This window comes from Convolutriloba macropyga, chromosome 9 (assembly GCF_964194025.1).
Source record: "Convolutriloba macropyga chromosome 9, txConMacr16.3, whole genome shotgun sequence".
In the NCBI taxonomy this organism is placed as follows: Eukaryota; Metazoa; Xenacoelomorpha; order Acoela; family Convolutidae; genus Convolutriloba; species Convolutriloba macropyga.
The window spans coordinates 1,225,334-1,241,457 of NC_134476.1; the positions used below are offsets into that span (position 1 = coordinate 1,225,334).

Sequence of the window (16,124 nt, forward strand, 5' to 3'; positions counted from 1 at the left end):
TGTTTATATTTGAAACAGTGTGAATTGTCTGTGGCAATTCAGAGCTGTTGGTTTAATCCGTGTTTGTAGAATTTAAAGGTTGAGTAGAAAAATGTATGTGATGTGTTTGAGTGATTAATTAATTCAGGTTGTGGTGCTCTTGGAGGAGTAGGAATAATTGGGGGTAGTTGAAGTGTTGTGTTAGCAATGAAGCCCGAGTATGGCAATAAGGTCTGTGTATTTATTTGTTGTGGTTGATGTTGTTCATGCGTTTGTTGTATTTGCGCTTGACTTTGATAGGGTATGGGATTACTGATTGTGGAATAAATTGGGGGGGAGTGTCCAGTAGGATGAGGTATAGCTATAGATTTGGCAGTAGTAAAGACTGAGTAGGGGTGTTATTCGCTTTCTTGTGCTTGCGATTTTTTGTTAAAGAGTTTCAATAATGACTTTTTGGTGGTGGATTGTTTAGTAGCTTCACTGTATGAGCAACTAGGTGATTCGGAGACGGGGGGTGGGCTTGGATTAATATTTGATTGTTGACTAGAGGACGCAATTGTGATGTTAATCTCTTGGCCAGAGTGGGGCAATTTTCACAGTAGTAGATTTTATAATGAGTGGAGGATGGAACAACAGTTATGAGTAGATTTAAAGCAGGTGTACCAACTCAGATTGCTGCGAAGGTTGATTCTGGTGTGAGGACTTTTTGTTGATAGTTGATATCTAAAAAATCAGCAGAGAAAACTGTGAACGATGCAGCACTTGTATAATATTTTCTAGCGAACGAGAAAATAATATGTGGAAATTCAACTTCACTTTGTGAGCTGTTGTTTTGCGAGCTGTTGGTATTGTTCATCCAAACTAAGGAGGTTTTTAATATATTTGATATTGTATGGGATAGCGTCAAGGTTTATGGTGTATAAAATGTCTGTATAAAGTAGTTCAGATAGTTTAGGTGTTGCTTGAGGTAATAATATTGGAATATAGAAAAGAGCATTATGTTCGTTATTAAAATCCCTAATGTAGAAAACCTATTCACAACGTGTGTGCGAATATAGCATATGATCTAAGTTATGAAAAATGTTTTGAAAACGAAGTTGTTTGGGTTTGATCTTTTGGATATATCGAAAGGTGTCAGCGTATGGTGTTCTTTTAAATAGTACTTCAAGTCTGTGTTGTGAAGTAATTTGCATACCTGATTTCAATAGAGATCGAAATGAACATTCAGTACTGTGATGCTGAAAGTGGATTGAGTTGTATTGAGGTGGTTGCTTGCGTGAGCATTTTGGTCGAAACTTTTTTGAGCTGTTTCTTTTTGCTGTGATAGCTGTGGTTTTTAAAAGCTAAAAATTGTACTGTTAGACAGTTCTTGTAGTTAATAAGAAGAGAGAGTGAAGTTGAGTTTGAAGACTTAGAGAAAAAAAAATTGTTTTAATTGAAAATGAAAGTGAAAATAGAAGAGTGAAGAAAGAAAAGATTGTTAAGAGAGTGAGGGAGAGTGTAGATTAAGAATAGATTCAAGAGAGAAGAGAAAAGAGAGAAGCAACTAGGTTGAAATAGAGGTGGACTGAAGAGTGATATTAGTCGATACAATAAATCCTGAACACGAATTTTTCTTCGGGAAAGAAAAAGTTACCGAATCATATCTTGGTAAATAAATGAGATTAGGGAATTCTTCCCGGACGGAGCCGTAGGTCAGTTGTTAATTTTATTTTTAGTTAATTTCCTTTTTTATTTTTTAACTGGGGATTGCCTGCAATCCTTTTTCCATTTACTGATGGAGGGATTTTTGTGAATCTGCTAGGGTAGCAGGTGAAAAGATATTCCGCGTTCTTTGTTTACTATACTAAAGAGTTTGATTATTTTTCCCAGTAATGTAAATAAATTAGGGGGAGATGGGTGAAAGAACTGTTCGATATATCCTTCCCGTGTAAGAGAATGAGGGAATTATATTTTTGGTTTAATTTGTATTTATGAGGTATTTAGAATGTTATGCTAAGTTGTGTTTGGCTAACTAATGCGGGAAGAGTGATTTTTGTGGGTAAGAGGAGTGGTGTATACATGTGTTAATGAAGCGCCGCTCGTGAAGCCGAAATTTTTTATTGTGGTATGAAAACTCTATAGTCTTTCATCGGTTGTCGTCGAAGACGGGTGTCTCTTGTAGTGTAGTTTTCCGAGTGACTTTCCTGTTTTTCAGACACATTACCAGGTGGTAGGGCGGAAGATTCATTATTAGATGTTATGTCTGTTTTGTTTAGACTAAACGAGACGGATTTCGACTTAGTGATAGTCGGTTTGTTGGGATTGAGTCGTAAGAAGGAATTGTTCGAAAATTATTTCTCCATTTTTTCCTGAACGAAGAGTTCTTTCGCTAAAATGGCTAACCAGTGTGGGAGTATCAATTATTCCATAAGATCCGTTTTTTGTGCTTGGATCTTCTTTGGTATTCCGATTTGTCTGGCTTTATTTCCAGTTGAAACATAAGTATTGGTCTTGAGTGGTTGCCACGTTCCAACACAGCGATTTATAAACCTGCGTAAATGTTTATTCTGATTTAAAAAATTGAGGACTTCATCATAAACTTATGAGTGTATATTTTCACGATTGAAAATTCAATGTGCAAAGGTTCCTTTCTGTAATTTTTTAACTTGCGGATGACGATCGAGATGGTCAGCCAGTGTATGTTTGGGGAAAGAATTACAGGGTGAAATGGAAGAAGGTGTTCAATTTCCAAAGCAATCTGTTGTGGAAGATAGGTTAAACATTATTGGTCTCTTGGGTTTCTGACAAAATACAAGTTTGTATGGTGGTAAATTCATGTTGGTTGGAACTTGTGAATTGAAAGCAAAAGGAATAGTTTTTACTTTCTGTGACCATGTGAGTCTAAAACTGAGCAAAGAAATGTGTTTAATTTACCATTATTATTCTCAACGATTTCAGTAGACCATGGTGCGTATGGAGTTCGTGGTATAAATTTCACATTGTATGTACGGCAAAATGTGTGTGAATTCTACGTTAATGTATTTATTTCCATTATCTGTTGCCAAAATATCGGGTATTCCCAATTTAACAATCCCGTGGTCCAATAGCACATTGAGTGCATTTGTTGCATCATTTTTGGTAGAAGGATAAAGGACAACATAATGTGTAAATGTGTCTTCGATAACATAGACATAGGAATTTCCATCCGAAGACGGATAGATTGGGGCTTTTGTGTCCATTGAGATACGGTGATTAAAGTAAGGTGAAACTTCTAAAAATGGCTGTTGTGGAGCCATGAGGAGGTTTGACATGGACTTGCTCCTTTGGCAATTCAAGCAATCATGTGCAAGGATGGCAAACCATGTTTTTATGTGAGAATTTGTAGGAATGGCTATCCATGGGAAGTAATAGTTTTCTGTAATATGTTTTTTCACCGATCAGAATGACCGGAAATTTCGTGAAAATGTGCAATTTGAAATATTGTTAAGAGGAGAGAGAGTGGTAAACAGATTTTTGGTGAGGTGGTTTGTATATTTTTTCCAAGGGAGCAGTTGTCTAATAACGGTTACTGTTGCTGTGCTACATATAGAAGTGTATCGTTTATTTCTGTTTGTTCACTGTAGGAATACTTATAGATTTCCGGAGAGTTAGGTATAAAATCATCGAGTACTGGAAGTGAAAATTTAATGCTGTTCATTAACTCTGCATAGTTTGCAGTTTGATTAAACTGTTTAAGTGTATCTGTTTTATATGTGTTCAAAATGACGTCAGTATGTTTCACAATGGGATAGGTTTCTAAAACTGAGAATTCGTAATATGAAACAGGAAAAGATCGTTCTCTAGTTGCCCTTTAATATAAGTATCTTCAATTTATAAGTATATTGGAAAATGTGGTGATTCTACAGTAGTTTTTGTAGTTATTATGTTAAAATTTTTTTTTGATACAGCGTAGTGACACTATAGGTTGAGTATTTTGGTTATGTGTCATAGAGAATCTAATAGAATCAGGGATCTCAGCTGTTCTAAGACGGTGTTCATCTTGCGTAGTTGTCGTTAGTGAACGACTCAACAAATCTGGAAGTGAAAGGTATTTACCTTCCGTCCAAACCATGTGCAAGTTTGTGAATTTCATAAAAATTAATCGAAATTCATATACTCTGTGATATGGTTTGTTTTTTTTGTATGAACAAAAAGAGACTTGGTTTGTGGTCAGTGTATAAAATAATACGGTGCTGTGACCCTTGAATGAGAAATTCCTATTCTGAAAGTGCATAGGTTATTGCGGAACATTCGCGAAGAATGCTTGAGAGTCTGAGTTCTGTTGTAGAAAACGAACGAGAGTTTGCTGAAACTAATTCCATTTTTCCGAATTGATCTTTTTGGAGAAGTGCAGCTCCAATGTCATAGTAAGAGGCATCGCATATAATTTTAAATTGTTTTTCTGAGTTAGGAAATGTGAGACGAAGTGTTTCATCTTTAAGTTCCTTTTTTAATTCTGTCAAATGTTTATGGTAGTTCGGGAGTTCATTTAAAATCTGTTGTATCCCGGAGTTGAAGATAGAAAGGTCTTATAATAACTTGTAAATCATTGACATATTTTGAGATGAAAGTGAGAAATCCAACATAAATTTGTATTTCTTTTTTGTTTTTCGGTGGTTGTATTTTTAAAAATCCATCAATTTTAGATTTCAGTGGGTGTATGTATGTGATTGATTTGAAATTGGTGTCCTAAGAAATTAACTGATTTCTTAGGACAGAGTTATGCGGAGCGGCTTTGAGCTTTTTCATTTTTGGGATTTTTGTGATATTAATTGAGTGTTTTTGATAAAACTGTGTCTGTTGTAGTGTCTTATATGAAAACATCGTCAAGATTTGTGATGATTTTACTTTTATGACGGTCTTTGTGAGTCTTTGTGACGGTTTGTCTATCATCTGGTTATATGCGCTGTTCATGTCAGCTATAGAAAAAATTGGTCTAATAATACGTGTGTATTATTGGGACTGGTTCTATGGGCCAGCTGCATTTTGCTTCATCAATCATTGTGTTAAGTTGGCGAGCATCTAAAACGATTTTTAATGATTCTCCCTTTTTAAGGATAATCACTGGGTTAATAAAAGTATTTCCTGTGGTGAGTGAGTCAGTATTTTCAGGTGCTATGATATCAAAGTGGGTTAGAATATCGATAAGGTGTTACACTCGGTCTTGCAATTGAAAAGGTTTGCTCTTTGTTTCTTAAATACCATTGTTGCATTCAAGGGTAGACTTAGTTCTACATTAATTTTACCTACATCAAACTTAGACGTTGTGTAACATTGTTCAAATTGTGAGAGGAGTTGTGCTAATTTTTCAAACTGTTGTTGTGTTGATTTTGTGTATTCGAAATTGAATAATGAGATAAATTCTCGATCGGAATTTGTGATTTTTGAGACGTCAAATGGTGCACAAAACTATTTGGTTGTGATTCATATTCACGTTCTTGTTGTTTAGTGAGGTTTAGAGAGTTAAGTTTTTTGAGTGTTTCTTATGTGCCGTGTGAAAATTAATTTGAAGTATAAGCATCCATGAATTCTGTGAGTTCATTAATGCGGTATTTCATTGTTTGTAAATCATTAAGTGAAACATCTTGTTGTGCATATCCAATTAGTCCTTCTACAAGTGTTAGTGGATGATTTAAGGGGTTTTGTATTATTGTTTGAATAAATGATTGATTTTCAAGATTGATAATGTCCATTATAGAGCAGAACTTATTTGTACGGAGTCCTATAAATGAAAAGTCAGATGCATAAAGAATAGTGTCGTTCGCATATTTGTTTTTGCATTTATATGCCGTTAAAGAATAACTTAAAATTCTGTGTTCAAAGGGTTGAAAATAGAGTGATTTATCACCAATAACAGGAAATAACTGTGAATAGTAGGGGGTGATTTTGTTGAGGAGTCATAAAATTCTAGTGATTTTGATTCGTGAATTTGTTTAATCTCTATTGTATGAGATGAACATTTAATCGAATCGAGATAGTTTTGTAGGAAACGTGTTCCTAGGATGTTGAATTTTGTGTTTGAAACGAGAAAAGTAAGTATAATCGAATTATTTCTAATTGTTCTATTTCTGTTACATCTGGATAGAGAGTAAGCTTTATTGTGCCATTCCATTGTAATTTGAAGTGGTTTGCTGCTGAGAGGAACATATGTTGATGCTTAGAGTTGTAATTTGTGATATGCGTTAATTTCGTTCCAGGTATCATTAATTAGCACATTCAGCGTGGCGCCTGAATCTAAGAAAAAATCAATTTCTAGGTGTGTTGGGGAAACTGTTTCGTATATTCAGGTGCTTGTTGTGTATATATTGTCAGTGATAATAACCAAATATTACTTTTACATGATGTAAAAAGAATGTTTTCTTCCGTGAGAGTGTTACATTCTTCTTGACAGTTAAAATATTATCTTGAGTATCCTGATATGGATCTAAGAGTAAATCATAGAATTGTTGTTCTCAAAGTTTTTCTTCTGAAACAGTTTGTGTTTCAGCATTTTTTGTGTTGAATATTGTGTCGTCCATTTGATCTTGTTCTGAGAGTGAGTTAATCTAATTTCTTACATTGCAAAGTAAATTGGCTGATGTTGGTCTTCGTGAACGATTTCCATCTCTCTTATATTGAGGTGATTGCGGTAGATTTTTATGTGTGTTGTTATTGCTATAAGTAGGTTTGTTCTCCTAATTGAGACTTTTATGTCTTGAAATATCGCGGTGTTCTTCACTGTTACTTCTGGAGCAATGAGAAAACGTTAGCGTTCAACCAGTCATATTGTTTGATGGGACTTGTTTATTCCGAAGGTTTTGGTTACCTTTTATTGCTTGACTAAAAGTTTGTTTCTGAAAATTGGATTTATTAAGTGAATTTGTGTACCTTTGTCAGGACAAGTGGAAATGCTGTGTCCTGATCGTGAGCATTTTTACAAAGTTTCAGGAAGAGTGGTTTTCCTTTGAAATTTGGATCATTTGAGTACTTGTAACGTACTACGTTGGTCCCTCGTGCAATATCTCGTTCCATCATGTGTATATCATCTACTGTGAGATGATGAATATCTAGAGAAAGGTTATTAATCGATGAAGAAAGAGCCGAATTTGTATTAAGTTTGTGTCTGTCTATGTGTGTTCTTGTGATATCTTCTTGATGAATTTTTCCTACCAATTGTGCGAATGAAAATTGTGGTTCAAATGCAGTTGATTTTTGGTTTGAAATCTTTTTAGAGCTGTTCTAGCTAACTGTGTATCAAGTGCTTTGACAAGTGCGTCATTCATTTGTGCATTACCCATATCTGGAGCGTTATTAACATATGCTTTTCGAGTCATTTGCTCAATTCTAAATGCTAGTGTTTTTATCTGTTCACAAGAAGCTTATGTTATGCTTTTTTAAAACTAGTTTCGCTTGTGTTTGTGATTGTTGATTATCGAATGTCTTTTGAAAATCAAGGCAAAACGCTTGCCAGTTCTTTTTTTATTTCCAGTGGTAAATGTGAGCACCATCGTTGTCCGGGCCTATGAGGGCCGTTTGTATCATGGCTATTCGTTTCAGGATCCATGCTTCATGATATGGTGCATCAGTCTGCTCTGGTCTTGCCGTCATTACCATATTTGAGGTGATAGAATTTAAAAAATCCTCGGTTGCGTAGGTAGGATCAGTTCCGTCAAACGGTCTTAGAGACTGTTGCATGGGCACTGAGTCTCATAAATCAGGATACATCATTTCTGTTTTTTGAACTACCGATGACTGTTTTTGTATAGACGCCGCCTGTATTTATTATGGAGTTGGGGCGTTTGTTGATTGTTGATTATTCGGTGAGTTAAGTTGTCGAACTAATATCACTGATTGTTGTGGAGTGATTTGAATATCATGGTTTTTTTATGTTGGTTGGGTTTTTTAAAACAATAGTTTCAGTGTTAAAATGTAGAGAATTTTGTTTTTGTAGACGTGGTAAAGGTGTGTTTAACTTTGGTAACGTGGTTAGAGTTGTATTTAACGGATCTGAATTTTGTGTCCATTCAGTCGAGTTCACCGTTTGTCTGTATTGTTGGGGGTATTCGGATAGAAATATGTGTTGTTTTAGTGGTATCATTAGCGACATTATTGTTATTATGATTATTTTGGTGATTATTTTGGCCATTATCTTCATGGTCAATTAGTGTGATTACTGTATTCGATGAAAAGAGTGTTCCATCATCTAACAACGTAGATTTAAAATCCGTTTCTGCAGTTTCGTTGATACAAGTGTCAGTAGGTTGTGAGTGGACTATAGTATCTGTATCTCATTTCGGTAATGCTCCCAGGGGGATATTTGTGTTCTCTGGAAGGTTCGTAAATGGTTGATTTTCTGCGTTATTGTTTTTGACTACATTATTTTTATTATGGTTAACTGATACTTTTTGTTTGATTTCCGACGGTAATTCTGTGATATTTACGAAATTTTGCGGAACCAGTTTGAATCATAAAAGTAGTGTAGTGTTTTTGGTAGTTTAGATATTAACTGCGGCTCTGTCTCAGCTATAAGTTTTTTAGCTGGAAAAATGTGTCTTACAAGAGTATTACAAAATTTGTGCATGTACCCGGATAAACATGTAAGAGAATCGAGAATCAGTTCTTCTTGCAAGTCTGCGTCTTTTACAGAGCTTATGTATGTTTTAAGAAGATGAGCAAAACCTTCTTTATCTTGTCGAGCGACTTTGTGTACGCTCTCTTTTCGTGATTGTTGAGCAGCGTTATTAAGTGTGGAAGCAAGACGTTTAAGTAATTCAAGGGGAGATTTTGGAAATACACCTGTTCTAACCAAGGGTTGTGTTTCTTACCATACTCCGCTAAGGAATTCAAATATTGTGTTTGATAGTGGATTAAATAAGGTGTCATATATAAGAAAATTATATGTGACTGTGAGAGGATCGCAAATAAAAAGTATCAAGCCCTTTGTGATTTGAGCTCCATCAATTTCAATTAGACATGAGAGAAAAGCAGTGCGTGAAACTTGTGATGCTTTATCTGGTAAAGAAAGGAGAGGCTGTTGCTCTGCTGCAAAATAGTGATATTTCAGTTGTTTTGCTACGTTTAGAGGTATATTTAATTCAGCTTGGTGTTTGGAGACTTTTAATCTGTTGTGTAAGAACAGCTAATTCTAGTTCGTCAGGGTGTGTGTCTGCATTAGAAGAAGTTTTACCAGTATGATGGTTCATTTTCCCAGTCAATTTGTTTTTGTTGAGGTTGCGTTCCCCTTTTTTTCTAAGTTTTAAATGGAGAAAAGTTAAAAGATTATATGAACTAGTTCTAAGTTTGTTTCTCAAGAGAGAATAATGTGTTTTGTCTGAGTTCTACGCTTAGAGTTTGTTAACTCACTGGTTTTCTCTCAAAAAGACTTCTTTGAAATTACCTGAAATTGTTTTCAACAGAAGCCAAAAGAGCATATGATGGAAGCCAAAATCCAGAATTTTTTTTAAAATTGCTTAAGTTCTGATTTGCACTGTTAAATATGACGTATGAACAGTTTTCGTATTTAAGTTTTTTGAAAAAAACACCTTGTTTGTTTATTCACGCTAATCAAATATGAGTTTCAACGAACGAAGCCTCAATTTTCCTCAATTTCTAATACTCAACGTTTTAAAATCGTTTCAAACTTTCTCTTTCCATTGAAGATCTTTCACATTTCAAATTTCTTTTCCGAAGAGTAGACGTCAAGTTTCTGAAATCGATAGTTGAAACGATTTCCCCAGGATTTTTAATGATTCTTATTACTAGTCCTTTTTTATTCATTTCTTTTTGTTTCAAATTTCGTTAAGGTTTTCCATTTTCCTGTTCCTACGTTTTTTGAACGATTCTAATACAACGATAGCCTAGGGTGGTCTCTTGGTAAATGCTAATTGTCTATTAAGACGCAAAAAAATGGCTTGTTATGTGTTTTTTCTTAAAAAATCGCCAAATACAGATACTGGACCTTTAATTTTGTAGAACGTTTAACGGGATAAAGTTGATGGATAGTTTTGAAAAGACTGTTTGAGAACAATTTTTCTAATCAGTTTTTTTTTACCGGTTCACGCCTTCTCCTATCGTTTCAGCCAGTTTGGGACGAATCGCAAAATTATCTGTTCTGAGGCTTAATTCAGAATGTGCTCTCTCTTTCTCTCTCTCTCTCTATCAATGTCTCTCTCTCTCTCTCTCTCTCTCTCTCTCTCTCTCTCTCTCCATCGATATATTATATATCTATCCATCTCTGAGCTCGAATAGTCAGCAATGATGTAATCAAAATGACTTCTAATAATTTTTTACCTGGGCGCTTGCTAGCTGCAGGACTAATAATTGTATAGCAAAAAACGGTAAATAAGTTTTTTTTTTCGTTTATTTGGAGATATTCGATATTAAAACCTCTTGGAGATATTCGATATTAAAACCTAGCGAAAAGTTTTTGTTTTCGCTAGCTGTTTTATCTAATGAAAGAGCTAAAGACTCTAAAAAGGCGCTAACAAACTGTTGTTTTTCTCTAATCCAACAATGATAGTGTTTTTCAATGTGGCCTTGCTTTCAATGACAAGTGTCCTGCATTCAACGCTAAGTTTTTTCAAAGTTTATTGTATTTATGAATAAATCGCTTCTGAGCGGGGTATTGTTAACTTTAAGAAGTAGAAACTTGACTTCTTCGCCCTTTTCGCTTTCCTGGTCAGTTTTTACTTCGCGATCTGTTCGGAAACATGTAAATGATTGGGAATCAAATTCCCACTGATTTGCAATCCGTGCAGAAACATATAAATTTTTTGGAGTCCGATTGCCACATATCTTTGTTATCCTCTGATGCCAGCCAGGTCTCCCTAAGTTGGTAAATAGCAATTGACCCAAGAAAATTTGCTTTATTGCGTTGCTTTTTTTAACAATACTACGGCAGCTTAGATGACAAAATTTATTGTTTTTTTTAACTCAAAAACTAAAGCGTTTAATTTCTTACAGGCAAGGTGTCGCTGGGCCTGGGTTTCTCTCAATATCTGTGGGGAGTTCCAGCAGTTTTTTAAATTTCCATGTTGAGGAGATTAGTTTTTGGGAATCTATAAAATAGAACCAAATAAAAAACCTATCACGCAGAGAAAATCAGCTTTTTTCCGGCTCGAAGAACTACGGCTGAGAGCTTTCAATTGTTTAGCCAACAAACCGTTATCATCAAAAATACATCGTTGGGGTTTTTCTGAATTTGAATTTTACTGCCTCAACAAAAACCGAGGAGAAAAAATTTTTGTGCATAAATTTGGTTTTACACTCATTTATCCCTTCTTCCTTGTTTGCAATTATTGGGCAGAATTTTTATTTTCTAATATTCTCTCAAACTCATGTGTTCGGAATTTAAAAATATTATCCAATTCAGAATCCAAGTCAGAAATCGCACCTCTATATCCTGGTCACTTAAAAGCATACTCATAGAAATTTTTAACAAAAACAATGTAAGTTCAACCCGTCTAACAGAAGAAAAATGAGCGTAAATTGTCAACCAATAGAGAATATTTCTACGAAATTGTTATGATCCATCGGTTGGATCGTTGGCAACCATGAATTTGCAATTACTAGTGGATGGGATAAACTTTTCTATGACTCATCGATTAACTTTTTGACGATGCTCAGAATTTCCTCTGACCAGACATGGATTGATGAAAATAAGCTCATCCAGCGATAAAAATCGACCGCAGTTGATGCCGTGTGGGTACCACTATAGGTATTAAAGATGACAATTGTCGCATGAACGAACAGAATGTGGGTGCTAATATCCTTTCCTGAAAATAACTAGTCAACCAAATACGTTTCAAAATATTGATAGCTTTTACTTGTCAGGGCAGGCTGATTTTTTAGCTTCCCGGCTCCGTTAAAGCAAAATAAGTAAAACGGTGGAGATATGTACACTTTTTAGCAGGTTCTTCGACTGGAATCGCTCCAAGGAAACGAAGCAATGTTTCAACTGCTGATTCTGTTTGCGTGTATTTTGTTGTCAGTCATCTCGGAGGCTGAGGGAGGCCAATGTGAAGAGAACTCCACTTTGGTGAATCTGGGTGGGGGGTCAAGTCGCTGCTTCGGTCTTTTGCTTCAGCAGGGACTGGTCAGTCGCAACGAGGCTTTAAGACAATGTCGATCTCACTTCAGAGATCCGTCGCTTCCCCAATCAATCTCGACAAAAGTAGGTCATCACCCACACAAACATCCCTTGTTTTACACTAAAACAGTAATTTTAAATAGGAATTGATGGGCCTGCATCATAAACTTCAACGTCAACTTTTCCCAAAAGCTTTTCAATCTTGGGTTGAGGTTCTACTCAAAAATATCAGAGAAAATAAAACGAAATTTTAATGATGAAATGATGAGTTTCAGTGGTTTAAGTACTTGGTTAACCAAGTAAGATAAGATTCAATACGATTCATCGGCCGCTAATTTAATCACGGGAACACTTTTTCGACCAAAATTAGTTCAAGCACCAGGTGTGATAAAATCAGGGTTAAGAAAGGCATTAGAAGACATTAGTTGGAACGGAATGGAAATTGAGAAACAGTGTCAAAATTAATCAATTGTCATTATATTTGTTCAAAAAGGCTGAACTGAACAAACTACTGGAGTATGCAATTTCGGCTGGACTTCCTTTAAACAACCAGTCCGGATTTTGGACAATGTACTTCAGAACTCGAAGGGCTCCAATGCCGCTGGATGGGCCTTTGACCCAAAGCAGCATTGACACGAGGCGAAATCGATCCCGTTTCATATATATATCATCGAGTTTTGCGACAATGCCAGAAAGTCTCTGGCGCAATGAAACCCAGCCTGGAAACGCTCTAGACGAGAGGGACGAGCAATGCACTGCCCAGAGTCGACCCGGAAGACAGCCAGAGTACCTGGGCATCGACGACTATGAATGCGATGGAAAAACTTTGCATTACATCCTCTGTGAGGTTGAATTCGTACGGTAATAATTTGGATGTCAATCCGGGTCGAGATATCAGCGCAAATTTTTTTTGAAATGCACTCAATCCTATAAAATTAAGTAAAAAACGCGCTGATGGCATTCAATAGCTCTCAAATTTTGAAAAAGAGCTGAAAATTTTGAATTTCAGCGCATCTTCAACAAAACTCTAGAATAATTTCAACGCAATTTCGGCACATTTCTGACATAATTTTCAGCATTTTTGTCAGTTCGTTTTCACATTAAGTTCCTGCACATTTGATACACCTTAGCGGTTTCAGTTCATTTTATTTTAAGGTTTTTGCTCAAATTTTTATCGTTTTTTGCAGAAAATGCGCATAAATGCGCTGAATTTTTAGCGCATTTCTTATACAATGGCGGCGTATTTCAGCAATTTTCAGCGCATTTCTTACAAAACAATTTTTTAATACAAAACCAAACCAAATGATCCAATTTTAGGAATCAATAGAGCATATTGGGTGACAGCTAACAAACAGTAGCGCAGGGTTCGAGACTAAGGCAACGCGAGAAAAGTGTTAAACTGAGCTGAAATTTTTTAAAATTCAGCACATTTCAGCGCATTATTAAGTAATTTTTTTGCGCTAAATTTTTGTTGAAAAATCAGCGCATTTCAGCGCATTTCTTACACAATTTTTGGAAAAATTTTCGACCCCGGCAAGAAAACTTACGTGCACAAAAAGAGTTTGTCAAACCTGAAAAATAAGAAAGAATTACAAAAGTTCAACTTTTTCTCAATTTTTTTCATTTGCAACAATGGTTTTATTACAACTGGGTTGATTTAACTGCCGAAATTATTACAACTGGGTTGATTTAACTGCCGAAATTTGATTTAACTGCCGAAATTCAGCGCATTGTAGAAAGAGTTCATATCTGCTTAGCGTATAGCTATTTTATCAAGACAGCGACATAAAAAGGATGGATCAACAACTTGAAGTCATGAAAGATAGCAATGAAGATTCAACAAAAAAATGAAAAAAAGACATAAAATTACGAATGACAGTTCAAAAAATTTTAGATTATACTGGGAAGTGATCTGTTGGGATGTTCGAAACGAAAATATTTTGAAAAGAAACGGTTAATTAAATTTAACATCAATGGTGCATGAAAAAATAATGCTCAAACATGTACAAATTGAAATTTTAGAGGTGAGTTTAACATTGTTTGCACAAGTAACTTGGGGTTGCATGATGGCTCATCTATTTGTGTCCAAATTGATTAAGATGGTACTAGTGCACCACATTCCCTTCCATGAAAACGAAAAATATTTTGTGGCAATATGCAGGAAAACAAAAATGAAAAATTATACGTACCTCTTACATTATCAACAAATTTTTTGTTTTTAAGTTCTAAAATTAAAGCTTCACGGGCTGGTCTAGTTTCAGAGGCTGGCTAAGAAACCTTCATACATTGGAGTGGATCGATTATACCACGCTAACATCATCGACTGGGTCTTTCTCTGCGTTTTTTTATTCATTCTCCGGTTTCAGTCGCAGATAGTTGGCGTGTTTACTAATCTTATCTTCTGTGTTTTTAGCTTGGGAGTTTATGGTCGCGGTTCTGAGTACATTTAGCGGAATGTCTGTTTTCTGCTAGCGTCCCAAGTATTGCAATGTCTCGTTTACGTAAAGTGACTGCAATTTTGTCTCATTTTTCGATTTTAAATGTCGAATCGTCCTCTTTGATGATAGTGGAGCCAGGTGTTAGTACCTCCTAAAGGCTTTGCATGTCGTTTTTGAGCGTTTGAGTGTCGATATTTTTTTCGCCCGCATAAGTTGTAACGAACTTTTTTGAGGTTTCGGCAGGATTAGGTTTTTTAGGCGACATTGACCTCGCGAATATCATCGTTGTCGCTCATAAGAATCTTGCGCTGCATTTTTTGTGTTCGTCACCAGTTCTAAGACACTGCAATGGCGCTCTTTCTCTCTTTCCCATGAGATTTTTTCATACCACTGAGGGGTGTTTATCATATTATTTGTTTACAACTTTTACGTACTTAATTTTTTTTATATCAGGTTCAGTGTTGATGTTGCTTAACAGTGTATTTGCTTTCTTAACAAAATTCGCTTGGCTTGGAGAAGTCTCTTAGATTTACTGCTACTATTTTTTAAGTTTTTATTGGACCAAGCTAACTGACGCTCAATTATTGTAATATTCGTTCAACTAGGCTATTCCTTCAATACTGTTCTGCTCACAGAAATCAGTCATTTGCTTAGCTTCCTGCTTGCCCGACACAGCTGCTGATTAATATCAGGGCTGAATCATACGACCTTCATTCTGATTTCATAAGCTGACCATTACTCTGTTCATGTCCGAGATTTGCCTGAATAGACTGAGATAAATTGAGACAATTAGCACCCATCTGCCTTTTATCTGAGCATTATTTTAGATCATACTGCCTCTCTGGTGTACAGAGCTACTTACCGACTGCCTTTCATCTGAGCAGGGCTAATTATCGAATGCCCTCTATCTGAGTAGCGCTAATTACCGAATGCCCTCTATCTGAGTAGCGCTAATTACCGAATGCCCTCTATCTGAGTAGGGCTAATTACCGAATGCCCTCTATCTGAGCAGGGATAATTATTGTTTAAAGCCTTTAGTCTCGGCGATCTTAATTATGTCTGTTATAGCTCATATATTTGTCATTTTCATGCTTTTCAATGGTTGAGACATAAACTGCTACTAAACTGCTTTTAAACTGGAAAAGGAAAAGGAAAGAAGTTAAATTTGAAATTCGAAGAAGCAAATAATTGAATATAGTTCTTTAATTAGTTCTCTGTACAACAATTTCCTCATCACTCATCAGTTTGGTGGAATGTAGTTCTTTAATTAGTTCTCTAACACTTTCCTCATCACTCATCACTTCGTCAACGAATTCTACATGAGCTCACAGTATGCAAGCCAAATTCCTGAAGTCAAGCGCGCGAAACCATGTTGTGGAATCCGACACATGGAATGCCATCTCTGTCAGCGGAGCGAGCAGCCTTGCTTACCAGGTGGTGAAACAAATAACCCAGTGTCCGGAACTTTGCCACCACAATTAAAACCACGTCCGTAAAAAGGTTGTAGTTAATCTCTCTTTGTGGTAATTTAATTGGTTCGCGGGGAATATGATGCACCACCCCCATGCTTGTGCCGGGTAGATGATTTATGTGAAAATTGAGTGGTAATATGCTATCGA

General features: G+C 35.8%; 1 protein-coding gene across 1 annotated transcript; it reads left to right on the forward strand.

Annotated features, from left to right (window-relative positions):
- The first annotated feature begins 11,922 nt into the window (after nt 1–11,922).
- LOC142345925 (uncharacterized) lies at nt 11,923–12,932 on the forward strand. Its single transcript, XM_075398386.1, has 2 exons — nt 11,923–12,151; nt 12,561–12,932. The coding sequence occupies exons 1-2, from the start codon at nt 11,927–11,929 to the stop codon at nt 12,930–12,932; spliced, it is 597 nt and encodes a 198-aa protein (XP_075254501.1). The 5' UTR covers nt 11,923–11,926.
- The last annotated feature ends 3,192 nt before the right edge of the window (nt 12,933–16,124 follow it).